Genomic DNA, 23329 nt, shown 5'->3' with positions numbered 1-23329 from the left:
ACAGAGCAAAACCCAGCCTCACCATGAACCAAGGTAGCTCAGAGGTGGGGAGTCTTATGCTCCCTTCCCTGCCCGTGAACAGTGGGGACACTGAAAGATTCCCCCAGAACCCATGAATCGGGGGGCTGGTTTGGAAGATCCCAGTGAGGGGGTTTGTAGAGGACATCCCAAGGGGCCAAGGTCACCACTACTCACCATGGCCTGAAGTGTCCATGCAGCACGTGGAGTAGAAATCAGACTACATTAGTCCCACAGAAGGCCTAGTCAGCCCCCAGCCCCAGGTCCACCATGGACAGTTGCACAGGTTGCACACTGCTTATAGCAGGCCTGCTCTGCTGGGGGACTGAAGGACATGGGTGCCTACCAGGTCGCTGACGAGTGGGATAGGCTTCCTCTTGCGGATGTCTGGCATGCTGTCAATGATGATGAGACCGCCTCCTGGGCTGCAAGATACACAGAGACTTCAAGGGTCCAGGCCACCCAGTTCCTCACACAGGCATCACCAGAGGCCTGGGCAGGACACTCAGCCTCTACAGGTGTTCAGAGTTGAATTGTGGCCCAAAAACAGATATGTTGAAGCCCTAACCCCTGTGACCTCAGACGGTGACCTTATTTGGAAGTAGGGTTGTTGCAGATGTAATTGGTTAAGAAGAGGTCGCACTGGAGTGAGGTGGACGCTTAATCCAATATGACTGGTGTCCCTATACGAAGACATGCGTCCAGAGAAGACAGCCTTGTGGTGACGGAGGCAGAGATCGGAATGATGCACCTACGAACCGATCCTTGTTGGTCAAGAATTTTGAGCAAACCAAAGGAGCGAGAAGAGGCAGAGAAGTCTTCTCCCCTACAGATTTCAGGGCCGTGTGGCCTTGCCAACGCCTCCAGGATGGACAGAGAGCACATGTATGTTGTTTTAAGCCACCCCTCTGTGGTACTTTGTTACAGCAGCCCTGGGAAATGAAGGCCCCCGCCTCGACTTCCCATCTGGAAAATGGGGATATAAGGCAGTTGCCCACCTTGAATGAACATTTGACTGAAATAGGCAGGAAACCTTTCTTTATGCTCAGCGTTGGGAATACAGCGTATGTTTCGAATCTGCGTGGGGAGGAGTGATTTCGAAGCGGACAGAAAAGGGAGAATTGGAAACTGTGTTTGTGTTGCTGCCTCTTGGTGGCTTTGCCTCAGCTGGTGAATTGAGATGGCCACTGTGGCAGATGCTGTAGTGACCGTCCAAACCCCCTTTATTGAGAGGTGCAGCCGTCCCACAGAGGCTTCGGTGTGGCTTCTCTCCAGAAGGTTCCCATTGGCCACTGAGAGACAAGCCCTGTGGTGCTGTTCCTGCTACAGAGCTTTCCGCAGGATGGGCTGGAGCTTAGAGACCTCTAGACCACACCTTTCCCCTGCCTGACGCCGCCTGCCTCCCCGCTTTCTCCTGAGAGCACTTCCTTCCTAACTCGCGAGCACGGGAACGCCCCTCTCAGGCCCCGCACCCGGGGCTCTCCAACCAGGGCACCTGCTCACGTGTTTGGGAGTCCCAGCTGCCGTCTCCCTGCCCGTTTGCAGAGGACGTACAAAGGAAGGAGATCACTGTCAGGCTGCTATTTTAAACCATGGGCATAATTTTAAAATACCTTGTGCATGCACTGACCTCACCATCCAACACCCCTGAAAATCAGTGACTTAGGAGGTTGGATAGGACCACATGATCCACTGAAGACTAAACAGCTGTCCTTAGTTAAAGAGCCAGCGACTGCAGCATTAATCTGAGGCATTTAAAAATAGAATCGGAGCAAAATTTTGCAGACATAGAGTGCAGCAAATAGTTTCTACTTTATGTTGCATTTATTTCTATCAGGAAATGCTCTTGAATTCTGTGAGCGGCTTGAGCAAAGCATGTACCTCTGTGGACTCGGTTTCTCCATCTGTAACATAGGGATAGCAGGGCCCCCCACCCCCCACCCTTGCCCTGGGTTTGCTGTGAGAATTCAGTGTCTTTGAATCAATTCAAAGATGATTGCCTTTGGCATCTGCCTGTGGTTAGGTGTCTTATGAGGGTGGCCACGTTATTTTGTCCATGGTCAATCTGTCCCTTGTCTACACAGAACTCCTCCCCACCCTCCAGTAGTCTGAGGCTTGGGTGTAAACCAGCCTTGGGCTCTGAGTTCAAAACCTCCTCCCAGCCCAGTTCTGTTACTTACCCGCCTTTGAACCACAGGGATTTGGACATCTCTCCTTCTCCCCGGGCCTACAGGACAGACAGACATACGTGGTCAGTGTGGTCACCCCCTCTCTCCCTAGGGCAGGCTCCATACCCACTTCTGACTCCCTTTGGGCCAGGAGTCAGAGGTCTGGGTCCTAGTACTGGCTGTGTGTCCTTACGGAGCTCCCTGGCCTTCTCTGGGCCTTAGTTTGTCCATTTGTAAAATAGGCTGGAGGAGAGAGGAGGTCCTCTCTGTCACTCACCTCAGTGGACCTTGAGGTCCTCCCCCCATTGATCAAACCTGGGGATCTAGCATCATCTCCAGAAAGAACTCATGGCCCTGGAATCCTTGGTGCCTACAATTTCTCTGATTCAAACACTTAGAAGATCTTGTGATTCCCTAAACTCTCTGCAGGCTCATTTGCTCACCTGCTTGCATGCCGCAGGGCCTTTGCCTGAGCTATGCCCCTAGCTTGTTGTTCTCCCACCTTGTGGACCCAACTAGCCTCCATTTATTGCTCAGATCTCAGCATAGAGCAGGGTCAGCACCCCCCTACCTCCCCTCCATCTTGCACCTAAAGGGTAAACATGGGAGTCATGGGGGTGGGCAGCGCTCTTCTGAAATATTGTTGAAATATTTTGGATGTCATGTCTCCTTAAGTGTCGTCTTCTCCATGGAGTGTTCCTGATTGCCTTGGATTCGTTTCATGCCTTTTCTATGAAACCCAGAGATCTTGCCCATGTTTATTTTTCTTGTCATATCACTAGTTCTACAGTTTATTTTTCTTGTCATGTCACATGGTTCCAACAGTAGCTGGTGTTTTTTTCATTTAATCTGCTGACTTAAAATCATTCAACAGGCTTTTCTCCACATACGCTTTTCTACCTTTTGAATTTAGAACCACATGAATATATTGTTAAGTCAAAAAATAAAATTCTGCCAGGTGTGGTGGCTCACGCCTGTAATTCCAGTGACTTGGGAGGCTGAGGTGGGAGGATCGCTTGAGCCCAGAAGTTCAAGATCAGTCTGGGCAACATAGCAAGATCCTATCTCTAAAAAAATGAAAAAAAAAATGAGCCAGGCATGGTGGTGGCACCTGTAGTCCCAGCACTCGGGAGGCTGAGGGAGCAGGATCACTGGAGCCCAGGAGTTCAGGGCTGCAGTGAGCTGTGATGTGTCATGGCACCCCAGCCTGGGCAACAGAGCAAGACCCTCAGCTGGAACAACACTATTCTGTCCCCAGCCCAGAGTGAGCTGAATGAATTGAGGAATAAATGAATAGCCTCAACTCTGCTGTCCATCTCAGTGGTCACCCTGATTCTGATGTTAATTCTATTTTTCACCTGATTCCTTCTCCCACACCGACCTGACCTCAGACTGTTCCCCAACTCTGGCAATGACCTCCATTTTGACCCCAAGTGCTAACCCCTCTGCCTAACACCAATTCTAACCCTGACCTCTGATCCCTGACTGCGGCTCTAACCCTGACTTTCATCCTTAACTATAAATTGACCCCTGACATGGCTGTAGCCTTATTTCAGTTCCAAGCTCCGGCTGCCTCTGCCCACTCTGCACTTAGAAGGTCCAGACTGGCATGGGGGAGGAGGCTGGGCTGGAGATGGGTGGGGCCAAGCTGTAGGTGGAAAAGGTCATATTAGCAGGGGCTGGGCCAGGAATGGGGAGAGGTACTATCATACTGTGTCTACCTGACCCTACCTCCCCAATCTCACATGCCCTATCCAATAACTGCGGGGCCAGGCAGGTGTGGGTGGAGCCAAGGGAGAACCTAGCTGGGGGTTGCTCAGGCACGATGGGGTGCCAGTGGGTAAATGGGCACAACCAGGTTTGGGCTAAGTGTGGACAGGGCCGGGGAGCATGGGGGCATGGGCATGTGCAGACGTGATCGGCCTGGGTGGGAGTGGGGAGTAGGTATGGTCAGCGCACGTGTGGGAGGGGTATGGGAATGGCGTGGGCGGGCCAGGCGTGGTGTCCAGGCACTGGGAGTTGGCGTAACTGGGCTGGTGTGGGAGGGCGTGGGCGTGACCAGACTGTGGGTGGGTGGGGCATGGGCACGGTGTGGGAATGGAGTTGGTCATGGCCAATCTGGGTGGGGCTGGGGGCATGGGGGGTGACCACTGTGGGTGTGGGTGAGAAACTGGACGTGGCCAGGCTGGATGTGGGTTGGGCACGGGGAAGGCATGAGCTGTGTGTGGGCGTGGCCTGGGAGGGGCAGGTGGGTGGGGCATGATGGAGTGTTGGGTGTGGCCAATCTAATGTGGGTGGGGCATTGGGCATGGCCATGCTGGGTGTCTGAGTGGGAGCAGTGGATGTGGCCAAGCCAGGCATGGGTGGAGCACTGGGCGGGGCCAGGTGGCTGTGGGCGGGGCCAGGTGGCTGTGGGCGGGGGGCCCTCCCGTTCGCTCACCTCCTGCAGCTGCATCCGCACCTTGTTGAAGGCTCGCAGCCAGTTGGCCTTGGCCCTGGACATGGAGTCCTGACCCTCCTGGCCTTCTTCATCCTCTCGCGGCCTGAAACTAAGGCAGGGAACACCAAGAGGCTCCAAGGCCAGCCCTCCATGACTCTGACCTTCCCTTGACCTCTGCCCTCCAAGCGATGTGCGCCTCCTCCCCCGGGGCCTCTCTGGCCCCTCAGAGACACTAGGACCCACCTGTGTCCCCTCTGGCCCCCCTCAGTGCCCCTCGGCCCTTCCCTGACACCTTCGCGGTGCCTGTCACCACTCAGCCCCTCTGCCCCTGCGTAATCCTGTCTGTACAGGACCCTCCTGAGGCCCTGTGAGCGCTCCAACCCCAGCACCCCCTAAGGTCGCCACCCCAACGGCCCTTCGTGACTCCACTGAGCCGCCTTTGACCTCCCCAATTCACCCTGCCACTTCCAATCCCTTCAATAAACCCATGGCCCGGTGACAACTTCCAGCCCCGGCAACTGCCCGGGTCCACGCCGGCCCCATCCGGCCCCACTGGCTGCGTGACCTGTGGCAGGCCCTCTGACCCCTCGGCCACCTCCCGTTACCTCTCCTCAGCCTTGGCGGGCTCGGGCTCAGGTGCCTGATCAGCGACAGGCACCTCCTCGGGCGTGGCTGGCTTGGGGCCCTCAGCAGGCAGGATGGGGGCCTTGTCCTCCTTCCCCGGCGCCGCTGGCGGGAGGCTGACGCGCTTGAAGTCTCTGGGCTCAGCCACAAGCGCCTCCTCCCGCGGGGCATAGCTGCCCACATCGTCGGGCACCTCCTCCTCCTCCTCGAGCTCCTCCTCGTCCTCGGGCAGCTCCTCTTCCTCCAGGAAGTCCTCCAAGTCCTCCTCCAGCTCCTCCTCATCCTGGTCCCAGCGCGGCGAGTCTTTGTGGTAGCTGACCGAGCTGTGGCACGAGTGATAGGAGTCCCCGTCCCGCTCGTCCTCCAACTCCGAGCCCTGCAGGCTCTGCTCGTCCGGGTCGAAGTCCTCGCTCAGCTGCGAGCTCCCCTGGCTCAGCTCCCCCGAGGAGGCATAGTGGCTACTGCCCGTGGGGCTGTGGGGACAGGCCGGGGCTCAGGGGCCAGGGCACCGAGTGGCCACCTGCCCAAGCCCCGCCGCACAGGTTCTATCACCTAGGCATTCGCTCGGCCCTGTTCTAGATGCCAGAAAACACAGCCGTGAACAAGAGACACAAATTCTGCTCTTGTGGCATTTACAGTCCGGTGGGGGGCAGGGCAGACAAGAGATACACTGACGTGGGGACCCGGATAGGCGTACTTGCCATGCCCCCCCGGACACCCAGTGCTCTTGAAACTTGAATGTGGACACGCCTGGCTTTCAATGTCCCCGACTCCAACCTGGGCTTTCCGTGGTCCTCCCACTGCCGAATGCCTCCAGCCACCATCCTCCTCTGCTGGCCTCAGCTGCCGTCTGCAGCTGACCCCGTGGTGGGCGCCCTCACCTCCACCTCACAAGCGTGTGGGAAATGCACTCACTTCCCTGCACCCTGGGCCCCACCCTGGTCCAGCCTCTTCTGTCTCTGCTGGGTGCTCTCAACGGTCCCCACTTCCCTTGGAAGCCACAGGGGGGCTCCTTAGAATCATAAATCCAACCACATTCCCCTGCCTTCCAATCCTGCTGTGGCTCCCTAGTGCCTTGGAATAAAACCCATTCTAGCCCCATGTGGTCCCTACCCTCCAACTCCCCCCCCCCGACGATTTCTCTCCACGGCAGCCACACCGGCCTCCTCACCGTTCCTCCAACATCCTACACTTGTGCCCACCCTGGGGCCTCCACATCTGCTCTGCTCACTCCCTTGTCTGTTTCATCTGGCAAACTCCTACTCATCCTTGGGAACCCATGGAAACATCACTTCCTTGGGTGAATGGCCGCCACCTCTGGCCAGGTCAGGCCCCCATTATATGCTCCTTATTTCTACCCTGAATCGTGTGCAACGTGACCGGGAAGAAATAGCCCTCTCTGCCCAAAGGCAGACGGGAGGACGTGGGGCCACCACTCAGCTCTCTTCTAACTATCCATCCAGTCGCTCAGCAAACGTTAGCATCCCCTGATCATACACCGCCTATGCTCTCAGTCCCCGGGACCCCCTTCCCTAGCCAGCCCCAGGGGTTCTGTAGGAATTTCAAACGAGGGTTTCCCCCTCCAGCCCTGTTCGCTGGCTCCTGTGTTTAGTCAGAGCCCGTTCTCGCAGCCAGCAGGCCGTGGGATGTGGGAGGTCAGGAAGCACTATTTGTCCATAAAGGACGCCAACCTCCCTCTGCCGGAAATACCCCCAAGCCCACCCCGGCACATTCTTGGGTCCCCAGGGGGGACCAGCCTGCAAGTGGGATCCAAAACACAGGCCCGGATGTGCCCACCGGCCACCTCAGGCACCAGGCGAACCGTGCCAAGCTTCACTTTGCTTCCCCTTCTCAAACTGAGGGGTGGGACCTGGAGGTTGCCAAGACTTCCGCCACCCCAGCTCTGACATTCACATTTGGGGTCCCAACACCGCTCTGAGCCCACCCAGATGCCTTGAGCTGCCACCCAAGGGCCCTCCTCCGTGATCTGGCCCCTCACCCCTTCAGCCTTCGGCCAAGCTCTTGCCTCTGCCTGGAATTCCCTTCCCTTCCCCAGATGTGTGTTTATCCTTCAAAGGTGAGCTTTCATGCACTTCCTCCAGGAAGCCCTCCCCGCCCTCCCCCTCCGCCAGGATGTCCAGCCCTGGCCCTGCCTCCAGCAGAGCCCTGAACTGCGGGATAGGAATGTCCGTGTCTTGCTCTGTCCCCTCCAGCATCTCAGAGCCCAGTGTCACCCAGAACCAGGCAACAAAGCTGGGGTGGCCAGGAAGGGAAGCTCTGAGACTTGGGCAACTTGTTCCTGCCCTGTGGGCCTCAATTTCCCCATCTGTAAGATGGGCGCCACCCACTCCACGCTTTCCAGCCTCACGGACATTCATGGAGATGGTGGGGGCCACGGCACCACTGTCCCATGGAAGGAAAAATCCCTCTAAGGAAAATGTTTCTACGCAAACACGCTTCCCAGCACCGCCTCAGATGATGCTGTGATCTACCTCTCTCCTGCTCTTTTTCTCCAAGAGAAGATTTGCTTTGTCTCCAAGAGTTAATATTTTAGTAATATTTAATGTCTTACTTTCCTTTCCGCTGTTTCCAATGTGTTGAAACTTTGTTCCGATAAACGCTTAAGTCTGAGCCAGCGTTCTGTGCAAACAAACAATGCTTTAAAGATCGTATCAATCACAGCAACGGGAGGGGACGCTGCCAGGAGGACAGTGCCTCAACTTACTTCGATGCTAAAGAGTGAGTGGGAAGCTTACGAAAGTTTTCTATAAATGACATTTTATTCAAACCCTCCACAGCTCTATCCAATAAGGTTTTCTGCAAAGATGGCAACGTTTTCTAAATGCACTGTTCCAATGTGGTGGCTAAACGTGGCTTTTGTGCACTCGAAAGGTGCCAGGTACAACAGAGGGACCGAAATTTTATCGTAATTAATTTAAATTTAATTTGTCAAAATCCGCGTGCAGCTACCATGCTGGACAGCGCGGCTCCGAAAGCTCAGTTCCTCTCGACGGCGCAGAGGTGCGCCATCTGCAGCTTGTTTTCTGTCCACACTAGAGACAAAGCGACTGTGGGGCTCCTTCAAACCTCGGCCACGAGGACACACGTGCTTGCGCAATGAACCTCCCCATCAAGGCTCAGAGGAGGTCCGAAGTTCAGGAGTCCAAGTGGCTTTATCTGATGAGCGGGTGTTGCCCGGGGGTTTTGGACCTAGAGTAACACCAGGCGGTTCTAGGAGAGCCACCACCGGAGGTGCGGCTGGGAGCCCAGAGAACAGGACAATGCCCTTGGCCATCGCTGCCGCACCTTTGTCCATCTGTGGGACCTTGGAGGCTCCCTTTGTGGGGGGTCACTGATGACTTTTTCAGTGCTGAGAGCTAACGTGGCATTTTGTGCTGTGGACGTGGACTCCGAAGCCTGCTTGACCGGCTTCCAATCCTGGCTCAGCCACTTACCAGCTGTGTGACATTGAGATATTCGCTTAACCTCTCTGACCAAGAGGAGGATGCCATTCACTGCGCCCCTCACTTTCCTTATCCACAAAGAGGCAAATCCCACCCCTCAGGACTGTGCAAGGAATAAGTAGACCAGCTGGGGCTCGCTCCGCCCGGCGCGGAGGGAACGCTCGGTTACCATTGCCGTCTCTCTTGCTTACAGACTGGACGAGCGGAACAGGGTCAGGGTGCGGCCGCGTCCCCGAATGCAGGCTCGCATCCTGCCTTTGCCTAAAATGTCGATATTTTGTTCATCGTGGATTTTTAAACATTTTAGTGAAATAGAATTTACATATAATAAAATTCACTCATAAAAGTACATTTGGGTGAATTTTTTTCTTATGGACTTTTTTCATTCATTTTGGTCTTCTAAAGTATTGAACTAAAATGGTATCTATCTTGATGACTGAGGTTTTTTGGCCACTTCTTTAAATTTTACACTTGACACGAGCGCCTCACTCCCGGACCTAAGATATAGGCTAACTTCCCACTCCCGCATAGCAGGGTCTCGCCGTAACAGGGGCTCCTGGTGTGTGTGTGAACTGAGCATAATAGCTTCTTTTACTTTTTTAAGATGGTGGGGGTCTCACTATGTTGCCCAGCCTGGTCTGCAACTCCTGGGCTCAAGAGATCCTCCTGCTTCAACCTTCTGAATAGTTGGGACTATAGGTGCACACCACCACATCCGGCTTGAGCTAATCTTAAAGAGATCTATTTGGGTCATATTAATAGAAGTATAGGCTCAATACCAAGGGAGTACAGAGTACTCAAAATTTCCTTCCTGCTCACCCTTTAATGGAGGAAATGCATTCCTTGGGGAGCAAACATTTTGACCAGAAATGACCAGAAATCACACCAGGCCACTACTTGGCATACAATAGGTCCATCCTAAATGCTAGTACTTACAATGATTTCCAGCTGTGTGACCTCAGGTAAATGACCTAACCTCTCTGTGCCTTGGTGCCCTATCTGTCAAGTGGGACCAATACTATTCCCAAGGCAGAGCATGAAAGGAGATGATGCAGGGAAGGTGCTGACCTGGCACCGGGCAGAGAGTTGCTCTAAATGCCACTGTTTGCACTCCGTTTACCTAACAGCCAGCACACAGCACTTGCACGCACCACCCTAAGTGCTTTACAAATATGTACCCTCATTAATATCATGTTTGTCTCATTGTTCTGTTTAGGAGCCAGGGATGGGTGACCGGGTCAATGACAACGGGTGGCAGTGACGGACTTTTGCCTCCCAGGACCAGCCCACGGCACCAGACAGAGGTGCGGCCCACATGGGTTAGGGGACCCACCTATCCGACAGGTCTAGGGACAGGTCCGACCAGGGGCGGCTCCCGGGCCGCCGTGCCCGTGTCTGCTATGTCGGAACGCAGCGCCAGGAGACGCGGAGGAGGCTGTGAGGCCGCCGCCCGTCCGCCCCCAGCTCTTTCTCCGCCCCCCCCTCCCCCGCCCCGCTGCAGAGAACACGGAGACCGCTGGCTTTCAAGGGGAGAAACAAGAAGACCCCATATTTCAGGAGAACTTCTCAGGGGCCTGGACTTCCTTCTTTCTTCAGCCAAAGTAGATTCCCTTTTATCAAACTCATGGATTTTTTTTTTTTTTCTAGAGACAAAGGGTCTCACTCTGTTGCCCAGACTAGAGTACAGGGGCCTGGTCATAGCTCACCACAGCCTCGAACTCCTGGGCTCAAGCGGTCCTCCTGCCTCCGCCTCCCGAGTAGCTGGGACTACAGGTGTGCGCCACCACACCTGGCTAATTTTTCTTTTTTTTTTTTTTTGTAGAGACGGGGTCTCACTATGTTGTCCAGGCTGGTCTTAAACTCCTGGCCTCAAGCAATCCTCCCATCTCAGCCTCCCAAAGTGCTGGATGACAAGCGTAAGCCACTGCACCCAGCCAAGCTGGTGGCATTTTCTGGCGAGGTGTTAGGTAAAGAAAGGGCTCTACTGCCCACAGGAAAGCGTGGCTCGTGCTCTCCTGGATGTGCCACCCTCTGCCTCCGGGGGCTCCAGCCCCACCCACTCCCCACTCCAGGGACGGAGCAGGGCCCTCACACACACACACACACACACACACACACACACACACTCCACTCCGTGGCAGCTACCTGAGGGCCCGCGGCTCAGAGAACTCCTCGTAACTGTGCATGGAGTCGCTGTAGGATTCCCGGGAACCCAGGGGCGGGGGGCGGACGGAATACTGGTGGACTGAGGCATTGGGCTGCGATGTGGTGTAATAGGGGGGTGGGATGCTGTTGCTTGTTTCACTGCGGTAGTCGCTGTCACGGTCATCCACTGCACTGTCAGGGTCGTCGTCTGGAAGAGAGAGGAGGTGAGGGGAGAAAATGAGCAGAAGGGAGAGAGCACACAACGGAGGCCAATGCAGGCTCCCAGACTGAGGGTGTGGCTAACCCAAGAAGGGAAATTTTTACCAGAATGGAAGAATGACTGTGGGTCATGTTAATAGAGGTATAGACTTTAGAACAAGGAAGGTGAAAACCCTGCTTTGCCTTATGTAGGTCAAATTGGACCTAGAGTCTAGGGTGTAGAGTAGGCTCCACAATGTAAAGAAAACAGGGACACATTAGAGGGCATCCTTTCAGTTCACACGCGAGGAAGGGCTTCGCTAAAGTTCGGGCTTTCTGAAAATGAGATGGGATTTTTTCTTCGGGCAGTTAGTTTTCCACGATAGACTCTCAGGGAGAAGTTAGAGGGAGATCAGGAGGACCAGGTGGAGCAAATGCCCTTTAACCCTCGGAGATCTCCTGATATCCGAGGGGAAGGAGCCCAGACCTGGACTTACATGCGCAAGAACAAAGAAGGCGCTAGGACAAGGTGCCGCCTCCCTCAAAAAGGATTAGATTCTCGGGTTGGCAAGACCACCACACAGCCAGAGTCTATCGCTGGAATGGAATGGGGTGGAGTTGCCACACGTCAAGAGTTTAACAAGAAGTAAAGGCTATTTTGGTTTGGTTTCCTTAGTAAAAAGAAAACAGTTTATTTCCTAAATCCTTAAAAAAAATCGAATTCTAAAAGCAACATGTCTTGGTAGCGGGGTATTTGGAGATCGTACTTTTTCTTCTTTATTCCTTTCTGAACCTTCTGAAAAAAATGATTTCGGTAACACACATGTTACTTTTAGCACTAAAAAGAATGAAAAAGTTATCTTTGTTTTGAAAGCAAAGCAAAACGCAGTGCCCGCAGAAAGTACGAGACACGCAGGAAAAGGGAGCAGAGACCTCAGCCTCGGGCCAATGAGCGGGACCTTCAGACTTTTGCTGCATTTAGAGGAGAGGCTGTGAGCGTTGCTGGCAGCATCGGAGGATGTTAGATTTTTGTGGTGCAGGAGAGAATTTATTTAGAAAGCAACACGTGGCCTGCAAAAAGCATTAAAATCCTGATAGGGTGGTTCACGGTAACTTCCATAGTGGGGTTTATTGACTGACAATTTTATGCACCAAGGAGTGGTTTGTACCTTTTTAAAATTTTTTTTATTTAATTTTTTTTAGAGATGGGGTCTCACTATGTTGCCCAGGCTGGTCTCAAACTCCTGGCCTCACACAATCCTCCCGCCTCAGCCTCCTGAGTAGCTGGGGTTACAGGTGCTAGCCACTGCTCCTGGCTTGGTTTGTACCATTATGAAAGTCTTTGAGTACTTTTGTTCATTTGCCAGATGTTTGTGTATATTTCTTACTTTATGATTTTAACTTTTTAATTCTTTTTCAGCTAATTGAATACATTTTTATATGTTTGAAAAATATGTCTGAATTCTTTTTAATGTGGTGAGCTATCAAAAAATTAACTTCATACTTAGACGGATAAAGCTGTTTCGACTCATTCTCTGAGTTATTTTGCTTTTAGAAAAATCCTAAATTCGTGTTCAGCCAGCAAAGATGAGCTTATCAAGGTCACCCTGCTTCCTGGTTTCTCATTTGACCTGGGCCACTATGGCCTGCAAGCTTTTTATCCTGACCCTGCCACACAGGACCACCATCCGATGCTCTGGATAAATGCCTCTCTGATCGACTGTTTTTCCTCCCAATTATCTGGGTTTTCGGTATTTGGGCAAATCAGCATTCTTTCTACCAAATCGTCCTTGACAAGGCCGAGATGTTGCCAACCAAATCGCGTGAAGCTGTGCACACATTCACCCGATTATTCTTTTTTCTGACCAATTGTTTATGAGGCACAAACTGTTTTTAGTTGGATTCTTTTTGCTTTTGCTTGGTTCTGCTTTTCACCAAATAGTTTTTGACCAAATTGCCTTCATTTTCAGCCACTTTTGTTGTGACCAAAGGGTCTGCTTTTAGCTCAATTGTCTTTCCTTTTTGACCCAATTATCAGCTTTAGCCACATTGGTTTTACCCCAAAATGTCTTTGCTTTTGACCGTATTGTTTCTGGCAAGCTGGTCACTAGGAAGCCTGCCCTGTCTGCCGAACACCTATTGTGGCAGAACCGATTTTTAACCAGCTTGTTTTTGATAAATCGCAGCGGGCCAAAGTGTCTGTAAACGGTTTCCCTGGTGCTGGAGTTAGGCTTGTCCAGCAGGACTCGGGGAGGAGAGGAGGAGTCCCCAGCTGGGGGAGGAGAGAGAAGGGGACAGATTTGTGATCCGACTAGAGGACTGGATTTCTCTAGAAGGGGCAGGATATGGAAGAAAGGGAGAAAAATGGACACTTAATTTGGCTGGTGCGGTGGCTCGCGCCTGTAATCCCAGCACTTTAGGAGGCTGAGGAGGGAGGATGGCTTGAGGTCAGGATTTTGAGACCAGACTAGACAGCAAAGCAAGACCCCATCTCTACAAAAAATAAATCGGGGTGTGTGTGCACGGCTTGCGGCTTTCCTGGGTGGGGGTGGCAGATGAAGGAAGGCACGCATGTGGCTGGGGGGGTTTAAGAGCTGAAGTCCCTGGAGCGCCAATCTCCCGAGGGTCCCCGCCCCACTTCTGTGTTGGAGACCCCTGCCCACGCGCCACGCTCTGGCCTTCACACTTCCAGGCGAAGCGGGGGATGGGAAGACAAAAGGCGCGGAGGGGTCACAGGAGAGGAAAGGAGGCTGCACAGGGGGAGGCTGGGGGTGACACGGCTGGAGACAGGCAGGTCTCCAGTCCCAACGCCCACCCCGCCGCACCGAGCGGGGCTCCCGAGCCAGGCGTTCGCGGGCGGGAGGGTCTTTCCAGCCCTCGGGCGCCAGCGTGCCAGCCGCGGGCTCCTCACTTCCCTGTGTGGCGGGTGGGGGCCCGGGCGGCGAGCGGCCGGTACTCACTCTGCTGCTCGCCCCAGCCGAAGTAATTCCAGTTGCCTGCGAAGAGAGAGGGCAGAGCCGCTGAGCCGCAGCCCACCCAGGGCGGGCAGGGAGAGGCGCCCTTCCCTCCTCACGCTCCCTTCTCCCCGCTGCCCCAGGGCCGGAGTCCCGCTTGCCCCGCGTGTCTGCCCCGCGTCGCCCTCGCCGCTGGCGTTTGCGTGGGAGGAGGGCGGGGCCCCGTTTCCCAGCGGGTCACAGAGCGGACGTTGGAATCTGGGGTCCCCCGGCCCCGAAGTCCGAGATCAGCGCTCCCGGCCCAGCCCCTTGGTCACGGGTAAGGAAAGACACGCGGAGCTGGACACCTCGGCTCCAAAACACCTTTGCTGGGTGGGTTTACCATTACAGGGGAGAAATGCGGCTCAGAGAGGTGGGACAAGCCGCTCAAAGCCACACAGCCTCCGAGCGCCCACCACTCGTGGCACCCGGCGCCTCGGACCGGGCTCTCTGACCCTTGGTGCCTCCTCTGGGAAACGGGGGTGACCAAACACTCCGGGGAGGACTGAGAGGTCAATGCTGAGGGGTGGCCTCCGGTCCCCAAATCGAGCCTGCCCCTGACGCCCGTGCCCCTGCACAGGTGTTCCTGCCACTGCGGTCCCCACCAGGGCCCCTTCCCCGCGCAACGATGCCGGGAGGCCGGGAGGGGCAGGAGAGGAGCGGGGCGGTGAGGCGGGGTGTGTGTGCCCGCGGGAGGGAGTTCGGCGGGGGCTGCATGATTTGCCGCTTTCTGTCCACCCCGGGGGACTTGCGGCCTTGACAGAAGGGGACAGGCCTTGGCCCTGGAGACTTGGTCTGGGTGCACGCGGAGTCCATAGGGCCACGGCAGATAAACAGTCTGGGCCACTCCGGCCTCCATGGAGGCCGGGGCAGAGGAACGTGATCATTGGCATTCCCCGCCAGGGCGCAGCCCCAAGAGACGCAGCCCTGGGTTCAAATCCCGCCTCTGCCACTGGCCGCGTGTGTGCGCTTGGGCGAGTCGCTTCTCCTCTTTGGGGCCTCAGCTTCTTCCTCTCAGGAAATGGGCGGATGAAACAGCCCGTCTGTCTGCGGGTGTCGGGTCTGTCTGTGCCGTCTGGCTGTGGGCCGCGTCGGGTCTGCGCTGGCCCCATGATCGGGGCGTTGACTAAGTCACAGGCCCACATCCGGGGAAGCGTCTACAAAGCGGTTTCCCTGCCTCCAGATGTCCTGGGGCTTTCCAACAGCCCGCAGAGCGAGGGAGCTGTCACATGTGCCATTTGCAAGAGAGGCGCCCTAAGGATGGGAGGGGCACGGGCAGCCTGTGGCCATGTGGCAAGGCGGGACTCAAACCCGAGGCTCAGCTCTCTTCTTTCCGTGTGCTGGAACCGTGCTCTCTTGGAACTTGTATCTCTGCAGGACTCTGACTGGTGGGACAGAGCGGTCGCGGGGTAGGGGAGGGGCGAGGGCTTCCGCGGTCGCCCAGGGAGGAACCAAGAGGCACTTACAGCACTGGTTGCTGGGGACAGGCAGAGGCTTGTCGCGGTCGTCTTGGAGTGAATACTGAGGAGGAGAGAGGGAGAGAGGGCTCGTCTCACTGGGGCCGCAAGTCAGGGGACCAGGATGGCTCTGTGCGGTCCCATCCCGACTCCCCCACCTCCCAAATCTGTTGCTTCTTGACGAGGAGGACACAGGTGTTGACAGAGAAAGAGAGAGAGAGACACACACACACACAGAGACCGAGAGACGACAGGAAACAGAGACACCCACGAGAGCAACGGGGGCGTGTTGCGCAGGCGGGGGAGGAAAACGGGAGGAGGAGGAGGAGGCTGGACAAAAATTGCTAACACGTGAACGTCACCCCTTCGAGCCTCGTGCCTTCCCCTAAACACTGTTCTCGTCTTGCCTGCCGCTTCTGCCCCGCCCTTAACCTGCCCAAGACTGTCCTCTGGGGCCTCACCGGGTCTTCGCGCCGCCACCATCGGAAGCCAGGAAGCAGGGAACGGCGCTAACAGCAGAGGGACAGGTTAGGACAGGGGACGGGAGCTTTCAGGAAATGTGCAAGTGTCCCTGGAGAGGCCGAGGGGCGGGGCAGGAAGGGACGTGAGAACCTCTGCCAGGGCCCATGTATTTTTTTAAGGCTATTCGGCAACTGCAGAGCTCGAGTGGGTCGGAACCGCCGTGTCGTTGTGGGTTGCGTGTTCCCTGGGCCCGTGGCTGCTTTGAGACCGGACCGCGTGGATCAACCGTGCAGCCGGGTTCGGGTTCGGAAGGGTGAGACGCACAGACGTGGGGCAGGACGAGCTCAGAGAGAGACGGGGATGCAGCGAAGCCCGCGGGAGGCAGAGGCAGCCCCGCCGCACACTCACCTCGTCCTGGTCCCGCATGGCGTTGAGCTGCTCCAGCTTCTTGGCCCAGTAGCGGGCCTCCTCCTCGGGAATGTCTGCAAGCGGAGCCCGCCCTCAGCTCCATCCCGCAGGTCTGCGGGACGCGGTGGGCTGGACGCCAGGCCCGGGAGGGTAGGGGGAGTTGAAGGGGGCAGAGTGGCATCCCAGACCCCCGCCCCACGCCGAGCGGCCTTGGCAATGAATGGAAGGTGAGAAGAGGTGGGGCCAGCATCACAAGGCGGGAAGGCCATGAGTTTCTAGAAGGATGATGTGGAGGTGCTTCCAGGAAAGGCAGAGGGGACTCTGCTCTCTGCCTCTGTCTCTACATGTCCCTCTCTGTGTCCCTGCCTCTCTCTGTCTCTCTGTCTCTGTCGATCCCCAGCTCACCCCCACAGCCTAAGGTGTCACCAAGAACCAGCCGGAACAGCTCAGACCCGAGCCCGGGGGGTCCAGGAGCACTCGCCACTCCTTGGTAGCCTCCAGGGCTGGGACGTGCCCTGCATGGGTGCAGCGGGCTCGTGTCCCTGCCGCTTGCTGCAAGCCAGGAAACTGTTCAGGGGCGGCACCGGGCCAGGCAAGGGTCCCCGGTACTCACCCAAGGGCAGCTCGAAGCGCGTGTCGAGGAGGATGCGGTGGAAGGTGGGGTCCTTGGTGCCGCAGATCTCGCTGTCCGCCATGATGACCTGGGAGTCCAGCGTCAACCACTCTCCAGGGCCCTCCTGGGGGCCGAGGGCGGTGTGCGGATCAGGTACCCACCGCGTGTCGGCCAGCGGGCCCCCCACTCTCCTGAGAGGGCCCCCCCACCCCTACCCTGAGGGCGGGGGTCATGTGCCCACTTTACACATGAGGAGACCCAGAGAGGGCCCCGCAGGGCCAGGCAGGAGGAGTCCCGGCCTTGCACGGCCACTCCCCGCCTCTGGTGAGGGCTTACGCGACTCTGACTTCAGATGAAAGCCCTGATCCTCCCATCACCCAGGGAATGAGCTCATCCCCCTCGTTTAGAGACGTGAGCCTTTGAGAAAGTGGGGTCCACTGTGAACCTCCGTTTCTTCATTTCTCAAATGGGAATGATCTTCGATGGAATCTGCTTTCTGCTGAGGAAATTTTGGGTCCCCCCTATGGCTTCTTTCTGCACTCACTTGCCTGGACGATTGCACTCATTTCCTCCCTCTCCATTCATTCATTCAAAAACAAATGCTCCCTTGTGCCTCCTCCATGCCTGGTTCATGATGGGTGATACCAAGGTCCCCAAGGGGCCCTAGCCACCCGCCTGGCCGCTGAGGAGCCCATAGTCCTGGGAAACTGAACCGGATACAGGGACCCCCAGCCCCGTGAGGTCCGGGCTAGGCCAGAGGGAGGGATCCAGGAGGGAGTTGAGAGGGCTTCCTGGAGGAGGGGCCATGGGAGCTGGGCTTAGAGGGCGATGGAAGGGAGGACACTTGAAGAAGCTCGGGGAATAGCCTATGCAAAGGTTCAGAGGCCAGAATCTGTGAGGGGTGAAGGTTGGCGTGTAGGGACAGAAAGAAGTTTAACAGACATGACCACTGCCTGCTGGCTGTGACACGAGGGCTGAGGGGCCAGGGTTCTTGTCCAGGACCCTCCTCTGTGCTGGCGTAACCTTTCCCCTGCTGCCCACCTGGGGCACAAAATGCTAGTTGCCCACCTTATCCCTTCTCTCCTTCCTCCATAGTGATACATGTTTAGCTGGGCCCAGGGCTGCACAGCTTAGGAATACATTTCCCAGAATCCCTTGCAGCTAGGTGCAGACACGTGACAAAGTTCTGGCCAATGGGATGTGAGCGAAGTGAACTGAGCAGCTTCCAGTTTGGGCCCTCCACTGAGAGGGTGGGCCCCTTCCCTTGCCCACTTTCCCTGGCTGGAATGCAGGTGCAATGGTGAGCCTCAAGCAGCTATTTTGGACCACAGGGTGGAAGCCATATAAGGACAGAGCAACAAGGTGGAAGGAGTTTAGGCCCTGGTGACTTTGGAATTATCATGGCAACCTCAGATATCTACATGGATGTCATCAGGGGACGGGGAACAAATGTCCATCTTGTTCAGGCCACTGGCATCTGGTTCTTTCCCAGGCGCTCCTTCCCCACTCTCATCCTGCATACCACTCACCTCGTTGGACTGGCGGATAGTCCGCAGCGGGATCCACACAGTGCCCACCATTGTGTCCCATATGAGACCCTTGTTCCACACCTCCACAGTCAGCCCCAAATCCAGGCGATTAATCTCGCTGTGGAAAGAGGAGAGGGGACACGAAGGGAGCAGGAGGGAGGGAATGGAGGCTCAGAGAGGTTAGTTCATTTTCCTGAGGACACACAGCACACAGCAATTCAAACCCGGTCCTGGGTGAGTCCTTAGCCAGCCAGGATGGTAACAGAGTGGTTCTCATCTTACAGAGCGGAAACTGAGGCCATAGGGGGATGTTACTGGATCAGGGTATCAAAGAAGAATCAGGATTCCAAGCTGGGAGGGAAGGGGTGGGGACAGATGTTACATAGCTCCTGCACCTTCATCTCGAGGCCCCTCCTCGAGCCCTCAGCCCCTGACAACACTGGATGAGGGAGGAGCTCTAACACCCTCCATGGCTCCCTTTTACCCCAGGATAAGGGCATCTGGGGCACCGCTGGCTTGCCCAGTGTCATCGTCATCTAATCAGGTGAGGACACTCCTGGGTACATGCCTGATCCCACCACCAAGCACTGCCCCTGCAGGCCTTATCTGGAATCTGCCTATCCGGGGGGTGGGGAAGCTTGGTGAACGTCCAATTCACTGAATCTACCAGTTTACCAAAGATTTGTCCTGAGGAATGTAGTCCTTGAATATATCTGTTGACTACGATCTGGTCACTCAGTAACTGGCTTTCAGTGAGTTGGGGACCACCCATCCCTTCCCATTCACATGTTCCCTAGAATTTGTAGGCTCCACCCTTCATTCCTAAAACATCCCTTTTCTGGGGCCTCTCATGTCCCCCACCGACGGTCCCCAGACAGGCTGTGCTTGGGGCATAGCCTGGGGGTTGAGGGCCGCCTGGGTCCAAATCCCAGCTGTGACACATACATGCTGTGTGACACTGAGCAGGTGGCTTTGCCTCTCTGGGCTTCTGTTTTGCCATCTGTAAAGTGGGGATTTCAGCAGCACTCCCCCTCCCAGGGTTGTGGGCAACGCCGGTTTAATCGAAGCATTTAGAGACTGAGGACAGGCATGGCCCACGCTGTTGGCGTCGTCAGAGCCGCGGTTCATAAACGGGGCACGTGAGGCCCTGCGTGGCCCCAGGTGAGGCACAGGCCCAGGTCATTAATTCAGTCAGTTAATAGACAAATATTTGCTGAGCGCCTACTGCGTGCCAGCCAGGCTTTGTGGCATGGGGGTCACAATGAGGACAGAGACCAACCCGGCCTCACCCTCCTGGAGCTCACAGTCTGGCAGATGTGGCCAGAAATGTGACAAAGCATAGAAATGACTAACAATCGGTGGCGAGGCCTGGGAAGGATGCTCTGAAATCGTAGGTTGGGGGAAGTGGTCAGGGAGGGCTTCACTGAGGAGGTGACACAAGCTGAGACCCCAAGGACAGGGAGCCAGTGGGGCGGGGGAGCAAGTGCCAAGGCCCTGGGGCAGGAAAGAGCGTGTGGCGTGTTGGAGGAGGCGCCAAGGAGGGGCGTGGCCGGGCAGGTGAGCCAGGGGCGGGCTGTGGGCGGGAGCGCGGGTTTTAGTCCGAGGTCGACGAGCCACGGACAATTTCGGAACATGGGAGCGACAGGATGTGATCTGCACTTTTAAAAATATCCCCCTCGCTGCCTGGAGGAGAACAGATTGTGGGAGGCGGATGGCGCAGGAGGCCAGGGCGGAGGCTGGCGGGCAGCGGGGCTTTGGCTGGCGGCCGCAGGGACGAAGGGAAGCGACTGGGTTTGGGACGCGCTTTGCGGGCGAGGTGGGGCGCTCGGGGAGGAAGGGGCTCCCAGGCGACCGGCCACGCCAGGCGGGGACTCACAACATGAAGTCCTGCTCCCAGCTGGGCTGGCTGCCGCGCACGGCCACCGTCGTGCTTTTCACATTCTGCACCTTCAGGGTCACGTAGGTGTTGAACTTCTCTGCGGCAACGAGAGCAGGGTCAGCGCTGGGGCTCAGGGACTCTCCAGTGTCCCTTCCCAAGCTCTAGGTGGCCATCCTCATCCCCCAGGGCACTGCTGTGCCCCCACCGTCAGGGCGCAGGGGAGTGACGCCCACCGGCTGCTCAGGAGCCTTGGCTTTCCGCGGCAGGACACAGGCTCCCCACAAGCGGGGCGAGAGTGACTGTACGAGACTCCCGCCGCCTCTCTGGGTTGCACAGCTCAGTGTCCCCCGCCCTGCCTCTTGGGGTCCCGGGCAGGGCCATGGGCTCTGGGTGAGCCCATCCCTGCGGAGGGGCTCCGGGGATGGCTGGGGAGCCCTGGGGGCCCCCACGCTAACTGCTGGGATCCAGGGCCGAGGGCCGCCCTCCCCTCTTCTAATCCTCGGACACCCCTGCCGGGTGCTCTTCGAACATAAAGGCTAGACCCTGCCCGGGCTCTCCGAGAGACAGACAGACAGACAGCACAGAACAGGACAGCAGGAGAGTCCACTTACCTTGGGCACCATCAAACTTGGCTTTTTTGACTGTGGAGAGAGACAGAGATAGGGAAGGGGCCGGGGGAAGATGTGGGCAGGAGAGAGACAGAGATACACAGAGATGCAGAGAGACACACCAAGGTAGAGACATACAGTAAGAGAGACAGAGAGGACAGAGACACAGAGATAGAGACAGAGAGGGGAGAGACACAGAGAAAGAAGGGGAGAGAAAGCAACAACAGAAAGCAGGACAGACAGAGAGAGAGCAAACAGGACACAACAAGAACGATAAAGACAGAAGTAACGTCAGAGACAGAGACAAAGAGTCAAGGCGAGGAGGAGAGACAAAAAAGGAGGAGGAGGCAGGGACGAGAGGGAGAGAGAGAAGCCATCAGACAGATGAGTACAGGAAGCCCTAGGGTGGCAGGAAACTGGGACCCCGGGAGCCGTCCCTGCTGCTCCCCCGCCCTCCACTCACTGCATGTACCCATCGGGTTCCCTCAAGGTCCCCGACCAGCAGTGCCTTCACCCACAAGTGGACAAGATTCAAAAGAAAGAGCTGAGCAGGTGCGGGAGATGCCTCCAGCAGGAAGCCCTCCAGGATTGCCCCAGAGGAGGAAGGGGAGTTGAAGAGGAGGAGAGGAGGAGGGTTAGGAGATAGACAACCTCCGATGAGTCCACAGCCCCTGCAAGGCCCATGAGACCCTCCTCCAATTGTTGGGCTCAGTCTGTCCTCCCAAATGCTCCCAGGGTTTGGGGTCCACCTCTCACTGAAAGGGGGCTTGGCCAGGTGGGACAGAACAAGACAGAAACCTGGCTCCCAAAATGCACATGGAGACATCCCAGTCCTGGCTGGAAGGTTGTTAGAGATTGTCCAACCCAGTTTGCCTGTGGGAGGTGCGACCCGAACACATGTCAGCACCCCTTCCCCGAGGTGCTGTCTCCCTGGGTTTCACAGAGCCCCACGGCCAGCCCCAAGGGATTCAAAGCCCTTCCACTCAGGACTGGCTTTTCTCACCTGATATTCAGCTTTCATTGTCAACACCTCTCACGCCTTACATTTTTTTTTTTAAGAGACAAGGTCTGGCTCTGTCACTCAGGCTGGAGTGCAGTGGCATGATCATAGCTCACTGCAGCCTCCAACTCCTGGGCTCAAGCAATCCTCCTGCCTCAGCCTCCCAAGCAGCTGGGACTATAGGTACGCGCCACCACGCGCCACCGGCTAATGTTTAAATTTTTTTGTAGAGATGGGGTCTCGCTATGTTGTCCAGCTTGGCCTTGAACTCCTGGACTCAAGCGATCCCGTTGCCCCACCTCAGCCTCCTGAGGAGGTGGGATCACAGCCGTGAGCCGTGGCACCAGCGTCACGCCCACTTTTGCCCCCACATCCTTCTCCGCTGTTCATTCTCCACACCCCCAAAAGCGGCTCCCACGCTGAACCTACGCTTCTGTTTTCTTTCTTCCTTCTCTTCTCCCCCTTTCCTTCCCAAATCAATCCCTTTGCGCAGGCAAAACACGCATCTACAAAATCCAAAGCCACCATGAGACTCCACGATGAGAACGAGGCTCCTTCTACTCCAGCCCTTCCTCCCCCTCCCCGATGCGATCAACGTTCCTCCACTCTGCCTGGAGCCAGGCCACGCAGCGACAGTCGCACACACGCACGTGATTTTATTTCCTGCACAAATGGTAGCAGTCTCCGCCCACTGTGCTAAACCTGCGTGTCTCAGTCCCTCTCGAAGTGTGCGCGAGTTGCAGGATAAATTCCTAGAAGCAGAGTTGTGTTTCTGTAGGCAAATGCCGCAGCCTCCCGTCGCGGGTTTGTATCTCTGTCCCCATCGCTTGAATTTGTCTCCTGAAAGCAGCTGAATGGAGCCAGTGGAGGAGAGAATTCGGCAAAGTGAGGTGGCTCCAAACACATGTCAGTAAATGTGGTTTGTTCCCGTCACAGACAGCCAGGGGACCGACGGCAGAAGGAACGAGTGCCTTCCTCAGCCAACACCAGCCTCCCCAGCAGAAAGACCCGGATTTTAAATGCAGATGACTCGGGTGCCATGGCCCACCCGCGTGGAAGGTCAGGCAGGATAGAGGCTCTGGCTGGGAGTGGCGAGCACTAGTGGGGCTGGGTTCAGATTCCCATGCTGTGTGACCCTGGGCAAGTGAACCCCCCTCTCTGGGCCTCCATCTCTGTCTCTCTGTCTCCTCCGTCTCCCACTCTCTCTCCATCCCTGTCTCTCTTTGTTTCCCCCTTCCCAGTTCTACTTTCCCCCACTGCTGTCATTTGCCTTCAGTCTCTCTGCCGCCCTCGTCACCCTCCCTGGTCTAACCCCCGGCGGGG

The 23329-nt window shown here is 56.3% G+C and overlaps 1 protein-coding gene across 1 annotated transcript in view; it reads right to left on the bottom strand.

The window, feature by feature from the left end:
• The window catches only part of UNC13A (unc-13 homolog A (C. elegans)), a 62504-nt gene that overhangs the window by 33142 nt on the left and 6033 nt on the right, over nt 1-23329 (bottom strand). Inside the window, exons 2-14 of the mRNA XM_012653994.1 lie at nt 21010-21039; nt 20396-20495; nt 18520-18637; nt 16991-17114; nt 16378-16451; nt 15517-15571; nt 14018-14053; nt 10860-11067; nt 5232-5723; nt 4627-4735; nt 2199-2245; nt 365-443; nt 196-201 (exon numbers count right to left, since the gene is read on the bottom strand). Of these exons, the coding sequence (XP_012509448.1) occupies nt 196-201; nt 365-443; nt 2199-2245; nt 4627-4735; nt 5232-5723; nt 10860-11067; nt 14018-14053; nt 15517-15571; nt 16378-16451; nt 16991-17114; nt 18520-18637; nt 20396-20495; nt 21010-21039 (1478 nt within the window). The remainder of the gene's footprint in view (nt 1-195; nt 202-364; nt 444-2198; nt 2246-4626; nt 4736-5231; nt 5724-10859; nt 11068-14017; nt 14054-15516; nt 15572-16377; nt 16452-16990; nt 17115-18519; nt 18638-20395; nt 20496-21009; nt 21040-23329) is intronic.

This window comes from Propithecus coquereli, unplaced genomic scaffold (genome assembly GCF_000956105.1).
Source record: "Propithecus coquereli isolate 6110/MARCELLA unplaced genomic scaffold, Pcoq_1.0 Scaffold438, whole genome shotgun sequence".
Taxonomy (NCBI): Eukaryota; Metazoa; Chordata; class Mammalia; order Primates; family Indriidae; genus Propithecus; species Propithecus coquereli.
Note: the sequence above shows the minus strand (reverse complement) of the source record. Positions and strands in the feature narration are given on the sequence as shown.